The 24,214-nt window shown below is 35.4% G+C and overlaps 1 protein-coding gene across 1 annotated transcript in view; it reads right to left on the bottom strand.

Annotated features, from left to right (window-relative positions):
- Positions 1–24,214, bottom strand: part of MNAT1 (MNAT1 component of CDK activating kinase) — a 200,515-nt gene that overhangs the window by 57,469 nt on the left and 118,832 nt on the right. Inside the window, exon 7 of the mRNA XM_036068374.2 lies at positions 20,268–20,389. Coding sequence (XP_035924267.1) covers positions 20,268–20,389 — 122 coding nt within the window. The remainder of the gene's footprint in view (positions 1–20,267; positions 20,390–24,214) is intronic.

The following is a 24,214-nucleotide window of genomic DNA, read 5'->3' as shown; positions in this document are numbered from 1 at the left end:
ATATAACATCAGCAATTCTCAAACTTTTTCACCTTAGGACCTCTTTACACTCTTAAAAATTACTGAGGACCCCTAAAGAGCTTCTGTTTAGGCAGGTTATACATACTTATATTTTCTACATTAAAAGTTAAAATGGAGCACCTGGGTGGTGCAGTTGGTCAAACGTCTGATTCTGGGTTTCAGCTCAGGTCACGATCTCAAGTTTGTGAGACTGAGCACGTGTCAGGCTCTGCACTCAGTGCACAGCATGGTTGGGAATCTCTCCCCCTCCCTTTCTGCCTCCCCCACTCCTATCTCAAATAAATAAATCTTTTAAAAAAGTTAAAACTAGGGCGCCTGGGTGGCTCAGTTGGTTAAGCGACTGCCTTCAGCTCAGGTCATGATCCTGGAGTCCCGGGATCGAGTCCCGCATCGGGCTCCCTGCTCAGCAGGGGGTCTGCTTCTCCCTCTGACCCTCCTCCCTCTCATGCTCTCTGTCTCTCATTCTCTCTCTCTCAAATAAATAAATAAAAAAAATCTTTAAAAAAAAAAAAAAAAAAGTTAAAACTAAAAAATTAGAAAATATTTATTCATTTTAAAATAACAATTAAAGCCTATTACATGTTAACATACCATGTAACACTAGTCAAAAGGAAGCTGTAATGGCTATTTTAATATCAAATTAATTAGATTTCACAGCAAAGAATATTACCAGAAATAAAGAGAATAATTTCATAATGATAAAGAGGCAATAAATGAAGAGGTTATAACAATCCTAAATGTTTATATTCCTAATAAAAGCGAATTTTCAGAGGACATGATTATTTACACACAAAAAAATCCAGTGGATTCCACAAGAAACTACTAGAACTAAGTGAGTTCTGCAAGGTTGCAAGCTTTAAGATCAACATAGAAAATTTAATTATACCTTCATTCCAGAAGAAAGCAATTATAAATTGAAAAAAAAATTTACATACCATTTACAATAACATTAAAATAATATATGCCACATCTTCTTTATCCATTCATCAGTTGATGGGGATTAAGTAGTTCACTTAATATGATGAGCACTGGGTGTTCTTTGTAAGTGTTGAATCACTATACTGTACACCTGAAACTAGTATTACACTATATGTTAACTGGAATTTAAACAAAAACTTAAAAAAATATATAAAATAGAGACAAATCTTACAAAATATATGCAAGACATGTACACTAAAACTGATGGGAGAGGTGGCGCCTGGGTGGCTCAGTCGTTAAGCGTCTGCCTTCGGCTCAGGTCATGATCCCGGGTCCTGGGATCGAGCCCCGCATCGGGCTCCCTGCTCTGTGGGAAGCCTGCTTCTCCCTCTCTCACTCCCCCTGCTTGTGTTCCCTCTCTCGCTGTGTCTCTCTCTGTCAAATAAATAAATAAAATCTTTAAAAAAAAAAAAAAAAAAAAAAAAAAAAAAACAAAAAAAATAAAACTGATGGGAGAAATTAAAGAAGACCAAAATAAATGGGAAAATAAGCCTTATGCCTGAATCAGAAGTCTCTATTATTAAAATAGAGCCAATTCACTCCAAATTGATCTATTGATTGAATAGACAAGTCAATAAATCCCAGTCAAACTTCTAGTAGAATTTAGAAGCAATGATACCCCAGTAACACAAGCATACTTACAGCACAGACATTAGTTTCTAATACTACTCTCCAATAAAAGAGACCAGGGCTTCTTGGAGAATGTTTGATTCTAGAACTGAGTCAGGAAATACACGTGATGAGCCTGAGGCATCTTGTAGTACCAGAAAGTAAAGAAGTACTTAAAAAAAGGGGGGGGAGGGGGCAACACAATGATGTGGGAATGACAAATGGGCACTAGAGCCAACTAAAACACCTCAAGTTGGGGCGCCTGGGTGGCTCAGTCGTTACGCGTCTGCCTTCGGCTCAGGTCATGATCCCAGGGTCCTGGGATTGAGCCCCACATCGGGCTCCCAGCTCAGCGGGAAGCCTGCTTCTCCCTCTCCCACTCCCACTCCCCCTGCTTGTGTTCCTGCTCTCGCTCTCTCTCTGTCAAATAAATAAATAAAATCTTTAAAATTAAAAAAAAAAAAAAACCACCTCAAGTGGCCAAAACTGGATTATAATCCAAAGTATAAAATAAACATTCATAAGTTCTTAGTGATAGAAAAAAAGAAAAGATTGAATAAAAAAGATGGGAGAAAAGAGTCAAATCTCCCATGCAGAAGAATTCCAAAAAATTTATGTAGATACAATACCCTCAAGAAAGTTAAGCATAACTCCCCACACTTTAAGTATGGTCAGTGCATAGTAACTTTCTTCCAAGGAGTACAAGAAAGGGGGAATAAGAGTAACTTTACAGAGGAGAAACCTGACAACACTACCTCAGCCATGTTATCATGGTTAACACCAACACTAATAAGACATATTGATAGCATGTACCCTTCATTTGAAGTCATGAAAATGGCATTTTACCTCTATAGTCTTGCTCGAAAGAACATATAACACTAGTCTAATCATGAGAAAGGCATTAAACATATTACAATAGAAGGACATTCTACAAAATACCTGACCACTACTCAAAACTGTTAAGGTCCTCAGAAACAGGAAGGTCTGAGAAACTGTCACAGCTAAGAGGAGCCTAAAGAGACATGACTACTAAGTGTAATGTGGTATCCAAATGAGATCCTAGAACACAGAAACGACAGTAGGTAAAAACTAAGGAAATCACAATGAAGTACAGACATTAATTAATAAAAATTATCAATATTGGTTCATTAATTATAACAAATATATCATGCTAATGTTAAGTGTATTTAATAGTAGGAAAATCATATGGGATATAAACTCTCTATATTATCTTTGCAATATTTCTATAAATCCAAAGCTGTTCTAAAACAAAAAGTTTATTTAAAAAAAAAACAAAAACCCAGCAGTCTTTTTTTGTAGAAATGGACAAACTAAAGCCTAAAATTTACATGGAAAATGCAAAGAACCTAGAACAGTCAAAACAACTTTGTAAAAAAAAAATAATAAACTGGAGGACTGATGTTCAGACTTATTATAAAGCTATAGCAATCAAGACAATATAGTTTTGGCATCAGGATCAACAAACCACTGGAATAGAATGGAGTTAAAAAATAAATCTACACATATATGGACAACTGATTTTTGACAAAGGTGAAAAGTCAATTCAATGGAGAAGTAACAGTCTTTTCAACAGTGTGGAAACAATTCAATATTCATATGCAAAAAAAAATCCTTCAAATCATATATACCATATACAAAAATGAACTATAAATAGATCACACATCTAAATAATGTTAACCCCTTGGGGCGCCTGGGTGGCTCAGTCGTTAAGCGTCTGCCTTCGGCTCAGGTCATGATCCCAGGGTACTGGGATGGAGCCCCGCATCGGGCTCCCTGCTCTGCGGGGAGCCTGCTTCTCCCTCTCCCCCTCCCCCTGCTTGTGTTCCCTCTCTCGCTGGTCTCTGTCAAATAAATAAAAATAAATAAATAAATAAATAATGTTAACCCCTCAAAATACAAAACTTATAGAAAAAAAGGTAGGAAAATTTATTTTGAACTTGGATTAGGCAAAAATTTCTTAGATACAACACCAAAAGCATAATCCATACAAGAAAAAAAATTGGTAAACTAGACTTCATCAAAACTAAAGCTTCTGTTTTAAAGACACTTAAGAGATTAAAAAAAAAAAAACAAGCCACAGACTAGGAAAATTTGCAAATCATATATCTGATAAGTAGAATATATAAAAATTTGAATACAGCATATATACAAAACTCTCAAAACTCAGTAAGAAAACAAATCCAATAAAGAAATGGGCAAAATCGAAAGCCAAATGCAAAAGAATGAAAACTGAACCATTACCTTACACCATACCCAAAAATTAACTCAAAATAGATTAAAGACTTGACTGTAAGACCAGAAACCATAAAATTCCTACAAGAGGACATAAGGTGGTAAGCTCCGTGACGCTGGTCTTAGCAATATCTTTTTGGACCTGACTCCAGAAGCAATGGCAACAAAAGCAAAAATAACAAATGGGACTATGTCAAACTAAAAAGCGTCTCCACAGTAAAGGAAATCATCAACAAAACAAAAAGGCCACCTACTAAACAGAAGATATTTGTAAATCATATATCCAATAAGGGGTAGATATCCAAAATATAGAAGGAACTCATACAGCTCAGTAAAGTGTATGACTACTTCCTTGGTGGTTGCCTGAGAGGTGTGAAGGAGAAATTACAAACTGACACCAGCAATCTTTTGAGGATGACAGGTATCTTGATTGTACACATATGTCAAAGCTTGTCAAACTGTTTATTTTAAATACCTTATTTTTACTATATATAGAAGTATGTTATTGTTTTATCATCCTAGGAATTATTTCAATTATTCCCACAACTCTAAAAAAAAAAACCTAAAATAATGAATGAAAGAATGATGGAATCAACTGGAGAATGATAGTTAAATAAATCACAACTATAAGATCAATCCTCAGTTTTGTACTACATTGTTCAAATTATTACATCTTTTTTTTTTGCATCATGTCTTAAGAGGATTATGAAAATATTCTAGGTAATTTTCTCAAACCCAAAAATCAGTGAGTTACCAATATAGTCTTAACTGTACAATTCAATCATTTTTAGCAAATTACAGAGTTGTAAAGTCAACACAATCCAGTTTTAGAGCACTTTCATCATCCCAAAACAGATTCCTGATGCTCATCTGCAGTCACCCAAGGGTATGTTTTTAAGGACAAAAAGTAAATATTATATTCTCTCTCTTAAAAAAAAAGATTCATTTATTTATTTTAGAGAGAGAGAGTATGAGCAGGAGGGGCAGAGGGAAAGGGAGAATCTCAAGCAGACTGCACTGAGCGCAGAGCCCAATGCGGGGCTGGATCTCACAACTCTGAGATCACAACCTGAGCCAAAACCAAGAGTCGGACGCTTAACCGACTGTGCCACCCAGGTGCCCCAGGGTAATATTATATCCCCATCCATTCAGTCATTAAACGGGATGGATTGCATTCCATAATAAATAACACAGGACAAAAACTGTCATTTTGCTGAAAGAATGTGTGTCAACATTTCTTTATTTTTGATGTTCGTGTACCATAATTTACTTGCTACAGTTTTTAAGTGTATAAATGTTATAGGCTGGTGCATATCCTAAGGTATTTGGAAGGAAGGAGATGATGTAAAAATGAACAATTAATTGAATTGAACCTAAAGGTTGACCGAATTTTCTCTAAATCTAAAGACAGCTCCATCACTCCTTGGCAGAATATTTTTTAAAGACTTAGAAAGCAGCAATCCCACAAACCCAGATGTTACTCATCATGAATTAGCAAAGAAGACAGATTGCATGCCTGTACCACAGGCAAACACGAAGGCAGGAAAGACTAAGTTGTTAACAAAAACAGCACTGAAGAGCCATCTACACTGAGTAAGGAGGTTAAAAGAAAGTGACGAATGGTTATTCTATTGTTTCCATATTTATTAGCCACAGAAAGGGTAAGATGGTTTTAGGGCTTGCTGAGGTAGGAAAGATGCTGACAAATGGTGATATTCTATTTTGTTCTCATATCCATTGGCCCCAGAAAAGTTAAGATGATTTTAGGGTTTGATGAGGCAAGATGCTGATTAAGTCCAAAGAAAAAAACTAAAGACAAAAAACTGAGGACAGGCAACATCATGAGAAATCTAAAGAAACAAAATCATTGTATTATATGTGGCTCAACTGAAAATAGTATTTACATACTCACCATGGAAATAGTGAATACTGATTCAATTTAAAAAGCATGATATAACTCTATTGAGACAAAACAGGGGAATTGAAATAAGGATAGGGAAGGAGTTTTAGAGGGCTAAATCTTTATCTCTCACATGAGGATATTAAGAGACTGCAGCAAAATTGTGTTATTTAGAAATATACAGATAAATATAACAACAAAAAGCTAAGATTTAGAAGCTGGGCAGAGTCAAAATAGTTATATTGAGGTATACAGAATCTAAGAATGACAATTCATTGGCTTTGAAAAATTACCTGAAATAGCATCTTGTTCTCAGTAAGTAAATAGCAAAGCTACAGAAAACCAATCAGCATTTTTTCCCACACTGAAATATTTCAGCATGAAGAGGCCAATCCTGCCTGGTCATCTGATCCACATTTTACCATCTTATTGTCAATTTTCCTTTCAAAAACAGTATTCCTTAAAAAATTCTTTCATAAGCTAAAAAATGATTAATCAGCCATGTTCATTCTGCTCCCCAAAAGCATAGCCATTTGTTTTCCAGATTCAACAACCACAAGTTTTTAACCTAAATAAGATCTAATTCCTGACCATTACTTTTTTTTTTCCAAATCTGCTGTACATTGGTTTGTTATGATTTCAAATCCACTTGTTTATGACTTAAGTTGTTTTGATCTAAGGGTGAATTTGTTTACACTGAAGAAGCTGTGTTGGGATGTTGTCATTGACACCTGTTGTGGTTGGTTAAGTACTCAATAGTTCAACTGTTGACCAGCACTGCTGGAGACTTACTGATAGTAACATATGGAAGAGCAGCTATGATGTAATGAACATTCAAACTTCAAATACCAAGAGTTTGTGAGGTCTTACTGAGGAATGATCAGTCTGGACAAGGCTACTCATTGTTGATCTAAATAACTCTTCAAAGATCTTGAGGCACTTGCTCCTGCCATGACCAGGCTTCTCTTGGTTGGCAATGGTGTTAAACCATGCAGCACTCCCAGGAAGGGAAGGGACATCTGTTCCTGCCTTGGCAAGGCTACTCCTCGTAGGCAGTGGTGCAAACTGTGTAAATGGTCCCTAGAGTAATAACCTTCAGAGCAGCCCACCTTGCCTGCCAACACCAGAGCCGTTGCCCATTCGCTACATGTCCCAGCAGCAAGGGACCTAAGCCAGCAGCTGATACCCAGATTTTATTTATTTATTTTTTTTAAGATTTTTATTTATTTGACAGAGAGAGACACAGTGAGAGAGGGAACACAAGCAGGGGGAGTGGGAGAGGGAGAGAAGCAGGCTTCCTGTTGAGCAGGGAGCCCAATGACATGGGGCTCGATCCCAGGACCCTGGGATCATGACCTGAGCTGAAGGCAGACACTTAACGACTGAGCCACCCAGGCGCCCCTGATACCCAGATTTTAGTTGGAAAGACTGACTCTTCTGTGAACCAACTCATAGAAAGGTACACCTCAACTAAATTTGGACCGTATTTCTTTCACTGCTCCTTTGCCTGGAACAATAGTGTAATTAATCTATCATTGATTTGGAATATTTCTTTATTGGCTTATTAAGAGACTTGTGAAATACTATCAATTATAATTTCCACAATAAACCTGTTTTAAATAAATCACTGGCAAAGACAATCTCAGTCTGAGTAATATTTGCCTCAAATAAAGCAAAATCTAAGTCATCACATTCTCCTCAAAGCAATAAGACCAAATATGACAATACAGTTTTACGACTAAACTGACAAAATGCTTTGGTTCTAGAAACCTGTGACACAGGATCCTGTTCTCAGGGCCTACTCTTATCAGTCAGTTACACACCTAGAATATTGGATAACCAGAGCAGATCATTTTTTACCACACCTACTCCTCTATACAACAAAATTATTTTCTGTAATAATCATGAAAGGAGAATAACAACAGGCCATATAGTCAATAATATTGTAATAACTTTGTAGGGAAAGAGATGGTAACTAGACTTATCATGGGGATCATTTTGTAATGTATAAAAATATTGAATCACTATGATGTACACCTGAAACTAACAAGAAACTGTATGTTAATTATACTTCAATTAAAAAGTTTCTTTGCTCATAATCAATGAAGAATATGTTTAGTTAATTTTAATTTCCAGTTTCTTTCCTGAAGCAACACATATCCAAATAGCTAGGAAATACCTTAATGATAGGGATGACTTTGACAGAGTTTCATAAAATATTTCACAATAAATTCCAGAAACTGTAATGTCTTTGTTTCTTTAGGATTGATTCTAGTAACACCTTTCAGATGTACCCCAGTTGAAAGCTTTTAAACACAAATAAATGCTCCAAGAACTTAAGTTTTATTTCTTCATATTTACAATCACTGAGCTGTATCTATCTATTTGACATTTACTCCAAATCTGATACTTAAATTTTGGAACTTATAGTACAACAGGAGAGTTGGAAATAAAAATTTTGCCAGAAAGAAGGATTCTAAACCTTACAAACTCACTCTTGAATGAGGCTAAATATAGCTGAGTGCATAGGTACTGGAGATGGTGGGAGGTGGAGTGTAGGGCTGACTATAAAACTGGGAGTTCTCTGAATTAACTCCTGTGTGCAATACAGCGTTATTAAAAAACAAAAAATAAAGATGTACTAATTGAAAGTTTACATATATACTGTGAAGTTCAAAAGTAACAACATTAATTGTTTAGAACTTGGACCAAGTGCTCGCTTCGGCAGCACATATACTAGAACTTGGACCAACAAAAGATGTTTTTAAAGAAGGAGTATTTGAAAACGGACATTGTTTAGAACTGCTAGTACATGGCTATAAAAAACAGACTGACTTTCGACTGGTTTTATTACATTTTTAATTTCTCTACAGACAATTCAATTCCTTATTGCTTGTACCTGGGACAGACTATTCCTGATGCCCCACCTCCACTATCAGGTCACCTTTACCTATGCTCCAACCCAAAAGCTTGTGAGTCACTTTGCCCAACCCAATCCTATTTTCCTCACACACACATGCACAAAAAACACTGAATGAAAACTGAGAACTTGGCTTATACTTAGAATAATTTTTTTATAATATAAATAAAATTGCTATGTAACTTGAACTCACTGCCCTTAATATACTATCTAAAATTATAATAATCTAAAAACAAAATAAAAATAAAGCTCATTCAGATTTTGAAAGCTCTGTATATGGCAAAGGCATGTGGTACAACAGAGAAAAAGTAGCCTAAGAGACTAAAAATCTAGTCCTAGCTTTGCATGAACCAGAGATGTCACTATAAGCAAAGAGTTTTCTTCTCTGGACACTTATCTGTAGTGGACTCAAGACAGTTCATTTTCCTACAAAAGAGGAGAGTTGCACAGAGTATCTCTAAGGTTTTTCTCCAACTCCAGCACTCTCTTTAGAAACATTTTTTAGAAATGGTTTTTAATAATGATATTTGATAAATAACTTAAGGCAATTGGCACGATTATGCTGCCTCAAAGAACCCCTCCCCCTGATCTCCCTTATCACAGTAAATGGCAGCTCTGTTGCTCAGATAAAAAACTTTGGGAAAAACTTTTTTATATCTCCCTACATCTAATCCATCAAAAATTCTCTGGTCTCTATATCAAAATTATATCCATACTCTGACCATTCTCTCAGCAACTACACTGCTACCATCTTAGTATAAGTCACTACCATCTTAACCAGGACAGCTGCAAGTTTTCTTGTTTTCACTCTATCAATTCTCCTATAATTGACCTTTCTAAATGTAAGTCATATGACACACTTCAAAATTCTCTTATGACTTCCCATCTCCTTCAAAGTAAAAGCCCAAGTCTTGGCCATTACCTAAAAAATCTTACATGATCTAACTGGGGAGAGCCTGTCTCCTTACCTAAAAACCTGCTACCACTCTGATCTCATCGCCTACCATTCCCCAATTCACTCTGCTCTAGACACTGGCCTACTTTCTCCTCCTCATATACACTCCTACCTCAGGATCTTTGCACTTACACTTCATGCTGACTCTCCCCATGATATCACATGATTGGCTTCTTTGCTTAATTCATGTCTGTTCAAATATCTTCCTATAAAAGATCCTATCAGTACCTATGTAAAAATAGCACTCTCCTCCAATCACTACATATCCCTTTATCCTTCTGTATTTGTCTTCGAAGTACTAATTACCACCTAACAGATTCATTAGTGTATTTTAATTGTTGGCTTCACCCCAGTGGAATGCCAGTAGATGTTCTCTCTGTTTTGCTCACTGATGTTTCCTCAGTACCTAGAAGAGTAAGTGGTATACAGAAGGCGCTCCATAATTGAATAACAAAAGTAAAGGAATTGTTAAATAACCATTTTCTCAATTAGCATGAGCTAAATACTGTAAGATTTCATTTCCCAATGGAGAATACACACACACACACACACACACACATACACACACACACAGTCTACTGTATTTTATAATGATTTGGGAAGAATTGACCAAATTCCAATAGTAAACTGAACCTACTTTTTTTAGGGTCCTGCAAAAATATGAATTAAAACTATATTTCATTGGAATAATTTAGTTATAATTTTATTATTTAAAATAAATAATTTGGTTTATTTAGTGCTGCTTTTCTAAGATTAATTTTTGAATATATATATTTTTAATTAATATTATGATTTAATAGTCTTAAAGTTCTTACTACAAAAAACCATTCTGGAATCAACTGCATAATTACATTTCCTCAGTGACCTTGTAATCTCGTGAGCATTTACTCTAGACTAAACAGCTTCATTCAGCTGCCCTGTGTCTGACTGCCGATGAAAGAAGCTTGTTTGACAACTGCTTCAAGCAGAAACATATTTTTTCCATGATTGCATAAAAAAGATTTAAAACTTACCAGACTAGAGCCAGACTAGAACTTTAAGCACAAAGGTTCATGTTAGATGTGTGACCTGATTTCTAATTCAAATGCCAAGAAAAACAGATACTAAAGACATTTTGCTGTCACGGCCAGTGAAAAAAAAGTTAATTTAGTAATATGTTCATAATTACAACAAAATATAACATATGTCATATATTATATACACATACATATTGCAGTCTTTTTTGCGACTTTTCAATTTTTCCATATTCTTTTATTTTCTAGTATCCCTAAGACTTTTCATAAAACTAACATATAAACTTAGATAGCATCAAAAACAAAGATAAAACAAACACCTTTTCTCCATTCTTAGACAATCCATGTATAAGTCAACAGGTAAAGACCCTGACCAAAAACCAGAAATTTGTTCAATGTGACTTAAAAAAAATGCTTCTCCAAAATGGTAAGAAAAATCACTGATGAAACACTTGAAGCATCAGAAACAAGAAACTGCAGTTATCAGAATTAGATAACACCAGGTCAAGAAGTTCTAGCCAAATTCAACACAATATAAAACTGAAGTCAGACATAGAATATTTAAAAGAAAAACTTCATTTTTTTCAGATGATTCACTTCCAAATAAAACCCAGATATCCACCTAATAGAAGAAAATTATTAGAGTTCAGTAAAGCAGCTAGATACAAAATAAAAATACATTTAAGAATCAGAAAGCATAATGAAAATAATTTTATAACAGTATCACAACTATAACAAAAAATTAATTTCTAAGTGAGATATATGAAAACTCAGTAAATTTTAAATACCCATTCTTTTCTAATCAGTTTATAAGTTTAAAGCAATTCCAAATAAAATTCCAAAAGGAGTCGTGCTTGGTTATTATCTAAGGAGTGAGAAGAATGGGTATATCTTAGGTAAGTAGTTGGTGGGCTTTGGTTTTTTTTATTACCTGTTTCACAACACTTTTATTATGAAATTTTTCAAATGGACAGAAAGCTTGAAAGAACTGTACAGTGATTTGCTGCTTTGGCCAACAAAGTTTACTTGGAAGAATAAATGTATAAAAATGATAAAACTACTTTGAAAAAGATAAATAGTAAAGGAAGACTTGTCCCACCTGTGGTAGGCAGAATTCTGAGGTGGCCCCCAAGATTCCCTTATGTGCATCCTTGCAAAATCCCTTCCCCATGGGGTGATATGATAGATTTCACTCCTGAGATTATATGGCAAAAGGGATTTTGCAGATGTAATTAAGATCTCAAATTGGTTGACTGTGAGTTAATAAAAAGGGAAATTATCTAGGTGGGCCAAACTTAATCAGGTAAGTAACCTTTAAAAGTAAGAGATTCAAAGTGATTTTCTCTTGCTGGCATTGAAGATGGAAGCTACCATAAGTTCTACATCTGCAAAAAACCTAATTCTGCCAATAATATAAAAGTTTGGAAAACAACTCCCCCCCCACCACCAAGCCTCACTTACATGGAATCACAGCACCTGCTGACATTTTGATTACGACCACGTGACACCTGAGTTACAAGGATCTGGGTAACCCATGCCCTGACTGCTGACTCACAAACACCGAAAATGAATGAGATAAAAATGGATGCTGTTTTAAGCCACTTAAATTTGTGGTAATTTGATACACAACAATAGAAAATAAATGCACAGATTAATATTAAAACATATCATAAATTTAAATTAATAATTATGTGATACTGTTAAAAAATTGAAACATAGATTAATGGAAAACAAAGGGCAGTGGAGAAAAAGTCTTATTATATTAATAAAACACATGAGTAGAAAAAGGAAGTATTACTGGATATACTGTCTGGGCCAATTGATTCACCATCTTGAAAAAATAGATTCTTTCATAGCTCCTTATAAAAAAAATAAATTCCAGGTGGATTAAGTGCCATATTAGATATAAAAATTGAAGCTACACAAAATTTAGAATATAAATGTATATAAAGTTCTGTGTTGGTTTAGGACTTCCCTAGTAGAAGAACAATGGAAAATTAAAAGGACATCATCAATACATCCACTGCTCAGAATTAAAACTACTGCATATCATAAACAATGTAAGAATAAAAAACTAAGGGGCGCCTGGGTGGGCACGATCAGTTAAGCACCCAACTCTTGGTTTCAGCTTAAGTCATGGTTTCGGGGTCATGAGATGGAGTCCTGCTCGTCAGGCTCTGTGCTCAGTGTGGAGTCGGCTTGAGATTCTCTCTCCCTCTCCCTCTGCCCCTCCCACTCATGCACTCCCTCTCTCCTTCTCATAATTAAGTAAATCTTTTTTAAAAAGAATAAAAAAATAAGGAGCACCTGGGTGGCGCAGTCGGTTAGCATCTGACTCTTGGTTTTGGCTCAGGTCATGATCTCAGGGTTATAGGATAGAGCCCTGCGTTGGGCTCCGTGCTCAGTGCAGAGTCGGCTTGGGATTCTCTCTCTCCCTCTCCTTCTGCCTCTCCCCCATCCCCACTCTCTCTCTGAAATAAATAAATAAATCTTTAAAAAAAAAAAGAATAAAATTTAAAATCTCAAGGATTAATAGACTTACTACACAGCTGACTCATTTAAATAAATAAGGAAAACAATACCATCCCAATAAAAAAGGAGACAAGGGGAATAAACAGACAACTCATGCATAGGGAGGAAAAGAAATTACCAGGTGGACTGTGCCACAAATATAAGACAACAGGAAAATGCTAAGGAAACAGCATGAGCAACAACACAAAAATATGTGAGACACTATAAGGTTCTTAAGAAACACCAAGTATAAGGGGGTAAGCTATATGACTATAAAGATAGGGGTCAGATTGTGCAGGTGATGATGAGCCATTGAAAGATATTAATAAGAAAGAGACACGACCAGAATGATATATTAGTCTTCTATGGCAACAATGAGGAAGTCCTTAAGAAGGGAGACAGAGTGTTATAACAAAAAATTTGATAGACTAGGTTCAATGTCTTATCTCAAATTCTTGATATATAAAATTCTGATTTATCAACTGGAAAAAAAAAAACAGTTCTTAAGAGCAAAAGAAAGGTCATGAAAGCATCTCCAAGGTTACTGTGAAGGTGGATCTTCTATTCTGGGGACTATACCCTGTACGATTCCCTCAAGAATGAACACTTCTAATTGTTTTGCTAACAGTAATAGATTTGTTAACAGGTTAGTTAACTTTTGGTTGGTTGGTTTTATCAAGGTAGTCTATGGCTACACAAGAAAACAAAACTGATAGGTGCTGACAGAGATCAAACAAAAAACTATCTTCTAATTATTCTTATAGTTAACTAAGTCAATTCAATACTATTACTGTCACAAATTTTTTCACTATTGATTATGTAATAATAGCTAACTAATCTTAGCATCTGGTAAGGAAGGAACTCAAGATATTAAGCCATCAAACTTTACATCTGTTTTTGAAAGCTCTCATAACTTGCGGCACCTGGTTCGCTCAGTCAGTAGAGCATGCAACCCTTGATCTCGGGATTGTAAGTTCGAGCCCCACACCGGGTGTAGAGATTACTTAAAAATAAAAATCTTTAGGGGTGCCTGGGTGGTTCAGTCAGTTAAGCATCCAGCTCTTGATTTCAGCTCAGGTCATGATCTCATGGGTAGTGAGATCAAGCCCCACATGGGACTCCACATTCAGCATGGAGTCTGCTTGGGATTCTCTCTCTCCCTCTCCCTCTATCCCTCTCAAATAAATAAAATCTTCTAATAAAATAAAATAAAAATAAAATCTTTAAAAAGTAAAAAATAAAGCTATCATAACTGATAGCACACACTCATATCAGTTACGTTAACAGAAGAGATCTTAAAGATCATATTTTATCTTATAAAACAATGGGCTTTCCTTATTTTTGTAATAAGCTCACAAATGAAAAGCTCATATTAAATAAATCACTTCCATCTACCTAAAACAGTAGAGATATCTGATTAAATACTTCGAAATTGATGAACAAAATTGATAAGCACTCATAATTTATATCAGTTAAGGGAATAACTCGTCTTTGGGTGGAAGGTAGTAAAACATTAACTAGAAATCCAGTTGATTACTAAAAAGATAGTCTCAGAGTGCCAATCAATGAGACTACTAGACTAACCACGAAAGCCATTGTTTACGGAATTTCAATTAGCAGTTAAGTTTTCCCAATGCTTTCTCCCACTGGCACAGAATTAATAAACATGTTTACATATTGCCTTGAGCAAACCAGAAGAGTACTACCAGTGCAATGTGAACTACAATTATCCATTCATAATACCCTCCTGAATGAAAAATTTTCATTTATTCTTCTTCTGCTTCTCAAGTTTAAGTAACTTTAGAAAAGATCTTAGTAAAAAACACCAAAAATTTCATGGCAATGTACTTTTGATTTCATCCTTTTTCAAAGTTATATATAAGGACAAAAATGTAGTTCTTTGGAGACACAATGCCACCTAAGACCTTATATCACCTACTCCCCAAAATATATAATTAATATTATTCTGAAAGTGCTTGCACATACTTTTGCACTAGCTAAAGTGAAAGTGCAAAGTGTACCATTCTTAACTTCACCAAGTCACACAGATTTCAAAGAAGATATAAGAAAATAGAAATAAGGTAGTTAATTTATTCTCTGTTTGCCTCTAGAAAAATTGAATTTGTTCCCTCTGTAGGATAGCATAATATAAAACAGAAATTTTGTTGTAATAGGAAAAGAGAGAGGAATAGAAGCTAGAGGACTGGGGAAAGGGGGAGATCCCACCATAAAGGGATAAATGGAGCTTATTTAGATGCAAGACATGGACAAATTTTAGGACAGATGTGTAATTATTATACCTTTAGTCAACTTAAATTTATATTCCTTTTACCCTAAGAGCAGCACCTTTGAGGATATAAATCATTCTTTGAAAAGTCACTTCAGAGAACAAATTCTTCAGTTTCTCTCTAAATGTTTCTGAAAGTTAGATTAGGTAAAAATATATCCTTAGATTTATAAAGTTTTCTTTAATAAGAAAAAAATAAGATAGCATATAGCTATCTTCAAATAATAATTCCAGAAGAGAAAATGAACTAAAAGTATAAGAAATCAATTTAGAATTTATTTTAGCAAATGTTTCAGTATGAGGCCATAACTCACCAAAAAGACTGCTTGAGCCGATCCCAGCTATAAATACTAAAGCTGTCTGTACAGAATTCAATCCCTTTCTCAAGGTAGAAGGCTGAAGAGATGTGGGATGAATTCTATGTTGGTAGATAAATAGTTCTATATCAGGAAAAAGTCACTGTTCCTTTAGCAATTCTGATATCACTGTTGATGATCTAGAAATTCCTATACTACTTAGCCACAGATGGCTAAAAGAAACTGTTACAGTCAAGGTCTATTGACTTAAACATACACGTTTATTTGAAATCAGAACAATTTGCCCTTGTAACTATTGTGGATATAGAATATATGTATAGTCTTTGTTAAGAGAAGCAAAAGTCTACTTCAAAAAATTCTGGGGGCACCTAGGTGGCTCAGTCAGTTATGTGTCTGCCTTTGGCTCAGGTCATGATCTCCAGGTCCTGGGATGGAGCCCTGCCACTCAGTGGGGAGTCTGCTTCGCCCTCCCTCTGCCGGGGAGTCCCCACCCCCACCCCAGCCAGGTGTGTATGCACACACATGTGTTCTCTCAAATAAATAAATAAAATCTTAGAAAAAGAAAAAAGAAATTCTGGAACTAACTGTATTCTAAATACTCAATGGTTAATGAAAGTCCCCCACCCAACAACACCGAAAAAAAAAAAAAGTGATCCAGCCTCCTTTATTTAGCTTCAAGTAAGATTTCAGGTATGAAAAACTTGGGAAAAGTACAAATGCTATGGTTATATCTTATCTAAAGGACACTTACCCTACATTTCAAAATCTAAATCATAATGGTAAAGGCAAAAGGAAACCAAAAAGGGGTCCAACATTCAGAAGAGGTGCCAAAGTTTATTAAATTTAACAATTTACTCAAAATTGTTGGGGAAAAAAGCAGTCAATCAAGCTACATCTATTTTATACAGATTTCTAATAGAGTTAGTTAAATATACACACACATATATATAGCAGCAGCACCATCATAGCAGATTAAAAGAGGAAGATAAGGGGGATATTCCATTGAAAAGACCCAATAAAAATTGGCAATATAGAACACTAAATACAAGAGGAAATGAACTTAAAAAAAAAAAAAAAAACCAGCCAGGATTCACCTGCTGGGAAAGGCAAAGGTTGGCTGCCACTGGGCGAGAAGTAGAAAACCTACTGCCACCCTCCTCAACTCTATACTGACAAGAGCCTTCAACCACTGAGGAAAGGCATGAAACTAATTCTTACCTGTGCTAACATAATGATGCAAAGCAGTGATGGGGGGCAGGAGGAACAGAAAACTGTCTTATAGCCAACACTTCCTGTGCTATCAACATTAAGACAGTTCAGTTGTGGGGCTGGGAGAGGACTAGCAAACCCACCTGCACTCTGAAATAAGAGACAAAAATTGTTTGCCTCCAAGAAAGAGATAGATACACCAAGAAAACACTACCCTGAGGTTCTAGCACACAAGATCTCATAAGGCTAAAGTTGAGAACTAAGGAGAACTTAGAAATCCCCTTGTTCCCACCACAAAACTTATTCCAACTAAAGAGGAAAAAGCACTCTATTGCTGGGGAGGAGCACCAAGAGAGAACCCTAATGTGGCTCAGGCGGCCAGAGCCTGCTGCTGAAAGCTGAGTGGAGCAAGACTGAAAAGATTCCTCCAGCACTCCAAGCCTCATACTAGGCACAAAGCAGCAATAGACTATCTGGAAGAAGTTGAAGCCTTTGAGCAACAACTGGAGCAACAACAAAACCCAAACTAAAATCAAACTATAGACTTAATACTCAATTCCCTATCTAATGCCCTGACAGAAGAAAAGGACATAAATATTTTGGGGCATAAATCTCAGTCTCTGCTTTCTGTGACACAGAATATCCAATACTCAAACAATAATTATAATGAACACAAGAAAGCAGGAAAAATACATCTATCATCATGACATAAAATAATCAACAGAACCAGACCCAGAGATGTTGGATATCAAAAAGGCACTTTAAAATAACATGATTAATAAGTTAAAAGATCTAGGGAAAAAGGTAGAGAATATATATAAACAGGGAATTTCAGAAAAGAGATGAAAATTATAAAAAGAAGTGATATGGAAATGCTAGATATAAAAATAGCAAATCAGAAAGACTTTCTTTGATGAAAAAGAAATCTGTGAAGAAATAATGGTTGAGATATTTACAAAATAAAAACAACAAATTATAGATCCAAGAAGTACAGAGAAACTTGGAAAGCTCAGAGAAACTATATTTTTTTTTATACAATGCCAGTTCCTTATAGAAAACATATAGTAAATCTTGTTTTTAATTCAATCTGGCAATCTCTGCTTATTATTCAGAATATTTAGACCTGTGCTACCCAATATGGGAGCCACTCACCATACATGGTTATTTAAACTAAACTGAATAAAATTTAAAATTGAGTTTTTCAATTGCATTAGACACATTCAAGTGCTCAGCAGAAACATGAAACTGAGGGCTACTGTACCAGACAGCATAGACGTAAAATATTTCTATCATTTCAGAAAGTTGTATTGGATAGTGCTGGTTTAGAACATTTATATGCAATGTAATTACAGACAAAGTTAAGACTAAATCTACTACCATTTTGTTTCTTAATTGTTTCATTTCTTTATTTTTGTAACCCTCTCTTCCTGTTCTCCTTTTCATTAAGGAAGTATTTTTTTATGATTTCATTATTTTTCTCTGCTATTAACTGACTGTCCCTCTTTTTTTTTTTTTCACATTTTTAGTAGTTGCTAGAGGGCTTATATTAAATATCTTTAACTTACCACAATCTATTTCCAGACACTACTATACCACTTCATGCATACTGTAAGAACATTACAACAGTTATTTCCTCTTCCTATCCTTTGCACTGTTTGTCACACATTTCACTTGTGCATTATTATTATGCATGCCCACTTACATAATCTTTCAAATGTAATTTTGATGAAAAAACTATTAGAAAATGCAAAACCCTGTAACAAAGGAATACTATTTTAAATACTTTGTCTTCGGGCGCCTGGGTGGCTCAGTTGGTTAAGCGACTGCCTTCGGCTCAGGTCATGGTCCTGGAGTCCTGGGATCGAGTCCCGCATCGGGCTCCCTGCTCAGCGGGGAGCCTGCTTCTCCCTCTGACCCTCCTCCCTCTCATGCTCTCTGTCTCTCGTTCTCTCTCTCTCAAATAAATAAATAAAATCTTTAAAAAAAAAATAAAAAATAAATAAATAAATACTTTGTCTTCACTAACATTAAAAGTAAAGATTTTAAGAAAACTTATTTTACAGATCTAGAATTCTGGCTCTTGCTAACCCAATAAGAGATAAGAAACCAACATCTTTATCACTAATAACTTTTTACATCATGAAACCCTATATTGTCTATCTCAAGCTTCAATTTTAGCACTTAGGCAAATTATTTGATAAATTTGTTATCTCAAACTCAAAAGGAGTTTTAGGTTTTGTTTCACATCTCCTTAGCTTCATGTTTGGAAGATGCAGGACCCTAAGAGAATACAGAACTAAAGAAAATAGTAAGATCTACTAAATAGCAGATTAGTAAATTATCTATCATTTTAATAGTCATTTGAACTTAGAGCCTCCAGTTTCATATGTATAATACTATGAGTCATGTTCAAGATTTTGGTTTTGAAGATGCATATAGGTTTTTTGTTGTTTTTTGTTTTGTTATTTTTGTATGTAGGTTTTATTATCTATTTTATCTATCTTGTTTTTGCTGTTGGGGTCTTTTTTTAAATTACTTTTTAATCACTTGTTTCATTGTACCCATTATTTTCTTTTCACATTATATTCTTTACACTATTTTATTTTCTTAAGAAGCAATGGTTTCTAGATCATCTTTTCATTCAAAACTTTAGCTTGAGACACCAGACCAAGACATGACTTGTCCCATTCAACAAAGTCTGTGCCTGAACTTCTCAAGGACACTATAGATACCCACCTGCTTCCCTGAGACAGACTGTGATCATCTCCATCACCCACAAGAGTCTCCATCCCAGGTTCATTTCCAAAACAGTTGCACAGAATATGGCTTTTGAGCCACTGGGCCAGCCCTACATTGTACCTTTTGACTAAATCTAAATAAGACTTTGTGGCTTATTTCTCATAAATATAGTTACACTGTTATCAGCAGACAATGAGTAAATCTACTCCTTTTCATGGCAAGGTCACAACTCTCATATTTTTACTGGCTTACTAATGACTAAATTAAGCTCCTATTTCTAAAAAATTACACAGTGAGCTGAAAATGAACAGCTACTTCAGTATGGCTGCCAACAATATCATTAAAAAGAACTAATATAATCCAATCTTAATCTCAAAAGACCTAACAAAAACATTCAAAAAAATGTGTACACTTAGTATTAACCATTCATTTTTCACAAAAGAGTAAAGTTCTAAAATTCAAAATCTAAGAATTTTTTAAAGTGTAAGTTAAAAATAGTACTAACCGATAAGGCCTAAACATCAGTTACTCAATGAGAAGTTCTTAGAGACTTACCCAAGTCTTCCCAGCATCTCAAGCTCAGGAACTTGTGGTCCACATGTCTCTATCTGCAGTGGTTGGTATTCATATAGAGCTTCTTCAAGCTTTTGAATAGGTGCTAATGAAATATGCTGACCCTGTTAGAAAAATGAAGGAAAGCAATACCTTTTAATAATATTTTCATATTACTACTATTTGTAGACTAAATTCCTTCCTCACTTTAAAAATATTACCCTGGGGCACCTGGGTGGCACAGTCGGTTAAGCATTGGACTCTTGGTTTCGGCTCAGGTTGTGATCTCAAGGTCATGGGATTGAGCCCTGAGTCAGGCTTCATGTTCAGTGCGGAGTCTGCTTAGAACTCTTTCCCTCTCCCTCTGCCCTTCCCCCTACTCTAAAATAAATAAATCTTTTTAAAAAATAAATTAAAAATAAAAATATCCATTGGGGAAGTCTTGCTGGCTTAGCCGGTGGAGCATACAGCTATTGATCTCAGGGTACTGAGTTTGAGCCCCACATTGGGTGTAAAGATTACTTAAATGAATAATTTTAAAAGGAAATAAAATTTAAAAATATTATCCATGAAGCCTGCTAATTCATGGGTACAATTCATTATATTACTGAAACCCACATTTTATAATTTATAGTAATTGACACATGATTTAAAAGAAGAAAACTGGGGGGCCTGGGGGGCTCAGTTGGTTAAGCGGCTGCCTTCAGCTCAGGTCATGATCTCAGGGTCCTGGGATGGTGCCCCGCATCGGGCTCCCTGCTCAGTGGGGAGTCTGCTTCTCTCTCTCCACCTGCCTCTCCCCAGGCTTGTGCGCTCTCTCCCTCTCACTCACTCTCTCTCTCAAATAAATAAAATCTTAAAAATAAATAAAAATAGAAGAAGAAAACCAAATCCATCATTAAATTCAAATTTAGCCTTAAAGAGTAAAGTTATTCAACATCAATGGTAGAATTCAGCAAATATAAAAGCGTAGTCCATCCTCACATTTTCCTATTTATTATCCAGCTCTGAGAGCTTTGGTAAAATCAGTGTTTTATTGAAAGCTTCTAATTAGGGAAGAATACTAATGAAATTATTCTCCACGAAATTTTGCCATATAAACATCTACTCTCTTAAGTCTTTACAATGAAATCAAACTTACTTACCAAATGTGTGTATATGATGTCTGCTTACATACACACACAGGGAATTTTGTGCTAAAAACTAAGTTGAATGAAACATCTAGGATTTTTCTGAAAACAAATAATTACTGAATAACCAAAATAAAAGGACTGTATTTGATTACAAGCATACAAAATAAAATACCATTCAGCCATATAACATCATTACACTGAGATTTATCATACATCTGAGCATAGATTCTAATTTTTAAAAATCCCTATTTTTTATATAGTCCCTGTTTTCAGATTCTAACTCTAGTTCTGTTATTTTTCTTTGTATAGTGCTCATCAAGTTCTTTGTTTCCTAACTTTTTAATAAAAACCAGCTCTTATAGTTACTAATTCTACCATTTTCTAGTTTATAGTTTATTTCTGTTGTTACCTCCCTTAGTTTCCTTTACTTTTCCCCTAAATTACTAAGTTGAATATACAGTACATTTTTCTATTTTATTTAAAAAAATAAATAAATAAAAACCATGACTTACAAGTGATAAAGTGCAACTGAGGCAGTGAGGAACAACCACTGACAATGTTTGCATCTGACTTGTGGTTTTTCTCTTCAACAAGTTTTAATCCCATGTAGCATCACCCTAGCTAGTTCACTGTCATGTATTAATAGCTTCTCTGACAATGTCACCTCAAAAGTCCTTCATCAAACACTGACAAAGGACACGAATAGACATTTCTCCAAAGAGACATAAACTGCCATTAAGCACATGAAAAGATGCTCAACAACACTAATCAGTAAGAAAATGCAAATCACCATAAGAGACTCTTAATCTCAGGAAACAAACTGAGGGTTGCTGGAGTGGAGGGGGGTGGGAGGGATAGGGTGGCTGGGTGATGGACATTGGGGAGGGTATGGGCTATGGTAAGCACTGTGAATTGTGTTAAGACTGATGAATCACAGACCTGTACCCCTGAAACAAATAATACATTATATGTTAATTTAAAAAAAAGAAAATGCAAATCAAAACCACAATGATATACCACTTAACACTCATGACTATTTAGGATGGCTATTATCCAAAACAAACAAACAAAACCACAGAAAATAAGTTTTGGCAAGGATGTATAGAAATTGGAACTCTTGGGGCGCCTGCATGGCTCAGTCATTAAGCATCTGCCTTCAGCTCAGGTCATGATCCCAGGGTCCTGGGATCGAGCCCCGCACCGGGCTCCCTGCTCTGCGGGAAGCCTGCTTCTCCCTCTCCCACTCCCCCTGCTTGTGTTCCCTCTCTTGCTGTGTCTCTCTCTATCAAATTTATAAATTGGAACTCTTGTGCATTGCTGGTGGGAATGAAAAATAGCGCAGCCACTATGGAACACAGGAGGGTGATTCCTCAAAATATTAAATTACCATATGAACCAACAATTCCATTCCTGGGTATATACATAAAAGTAGTAAAAGCAGGAACTTGGAACATATATTTGTACACCCATGTTCATAGCATCATTACTCACAGTAGCCACAGGAGCAACCCATGTGTCCATGGATGGATGAATGAATAAACCAAATGTGGCATATACACACAATGGAATATTATTTAGCCTTAAAAAGGAAGAAATTTTGACACGTCAAAATTCACATGGGTGAATCTTAAAAACATGCTAAGTGAAAGAAGCCAGTTATAAAAGGACAAACATATGATTCCAATTACCTGAGATTGCTAGAGGAGTCAAACTCATAGAAACAGAAAGTAGAATAGTGGTTATCAGAAGCTAGGGTGAGGCAAGAAGGAGATGGGGTGTTAGTATTTAATAGGTACAGAGTTGTAGTTGGAGAAGATCGAAAAAGTCTGGAAATGGATGTGATACAATGTGAATGTACTTGATATCAAGAACCATATACTTGGGGCACCAGGATGGTGGAGTTGGTTAAGTGTCCAACTCTTGGTTTCAGCTCAGGTCATGATCTTATTCTTATTTACTCATTTACCTGGCTAGAGTAATACACAGGGAAAAAAAAGAAGTAAAATACCTAGAAAACTTTGTTAACATTATTTTAAGCCTTAACCTCCATATGTTTCACAACTTTTCTAAATAAACATCAAACTGTCAAGCTAAATCTTATAGTATCTCAGAGAAATCCAATCTCTGAACAATCGATCTGAGTACAGGGGGTTACAGAGGTTAAGAAGAGGACTGCCTAAGTGGGATATTTTGAGTGACATTTTGACATTCCTGTTTCAAAGTGTCTTCTTCATAAGTCCCAAGTACTAAATTCTCCTGCCATGATACAAAAAGTCCAGTATTAATGTCACATTGTTAGGTTAGGGGGGGAAAGAAGAGAAATGAAAAAGAAAAATTGTAAGAATTAAAGAAGGAAACTTTATAGTCCTACTAACATAGTAATGCAGATTACTTTATTACTCCATTTTCATTTTATAAATCATGCAAGGTCCAGAAAAGATGATACAGAATGGCTATTTTCAAGAGCTAGAATACTTTCCAGGGAAAATAATGTTCAAAAAAGACAGGCTCTCTTAAGTCATTACAGTGGGAAACATACTAAAAGTGATCATTCACTAAACACCAACTATATAAAGCCCAAGTTACTAAAGTTATGAAATCATATAATCCAAAATCTTTTCTGCAAGTTTGTGGGCACATAAAAGATCACCTAGTATAATCACAGTTAACATGATTTACTCAGTGCCAGGCACTGGTCTAAGGACTTTTTATGCATTATTTCATTAGTATTCACAATAGTTTTATGAGATAAATACTGTTATTCCTACTTTACAGATAGGGAACAGGGGTTTAGATATGTGACTTGGCAAGGTCACT

The sequence above is a fragment of the Halichoerus grypus genome, chromosome 8, assembly GCF_964656455.1.
Source record: "Halichoerus grypus chromosome 8, mHalGry1.hap1.1, whole genome shotgun sequence".
In the NCBI taxonomy this organism is placed as follows: domain Eukaryota; kingdom Metazoa; phylum Chordata; class Mammalia; order Carnivora; family Phocidae; genus Halichoerus; species Halichoerus grypus.
Note: the sequence above shows the minus strand (reverse complement) of the source record. Positions and strands in the feature narration are given on the sequence as shown.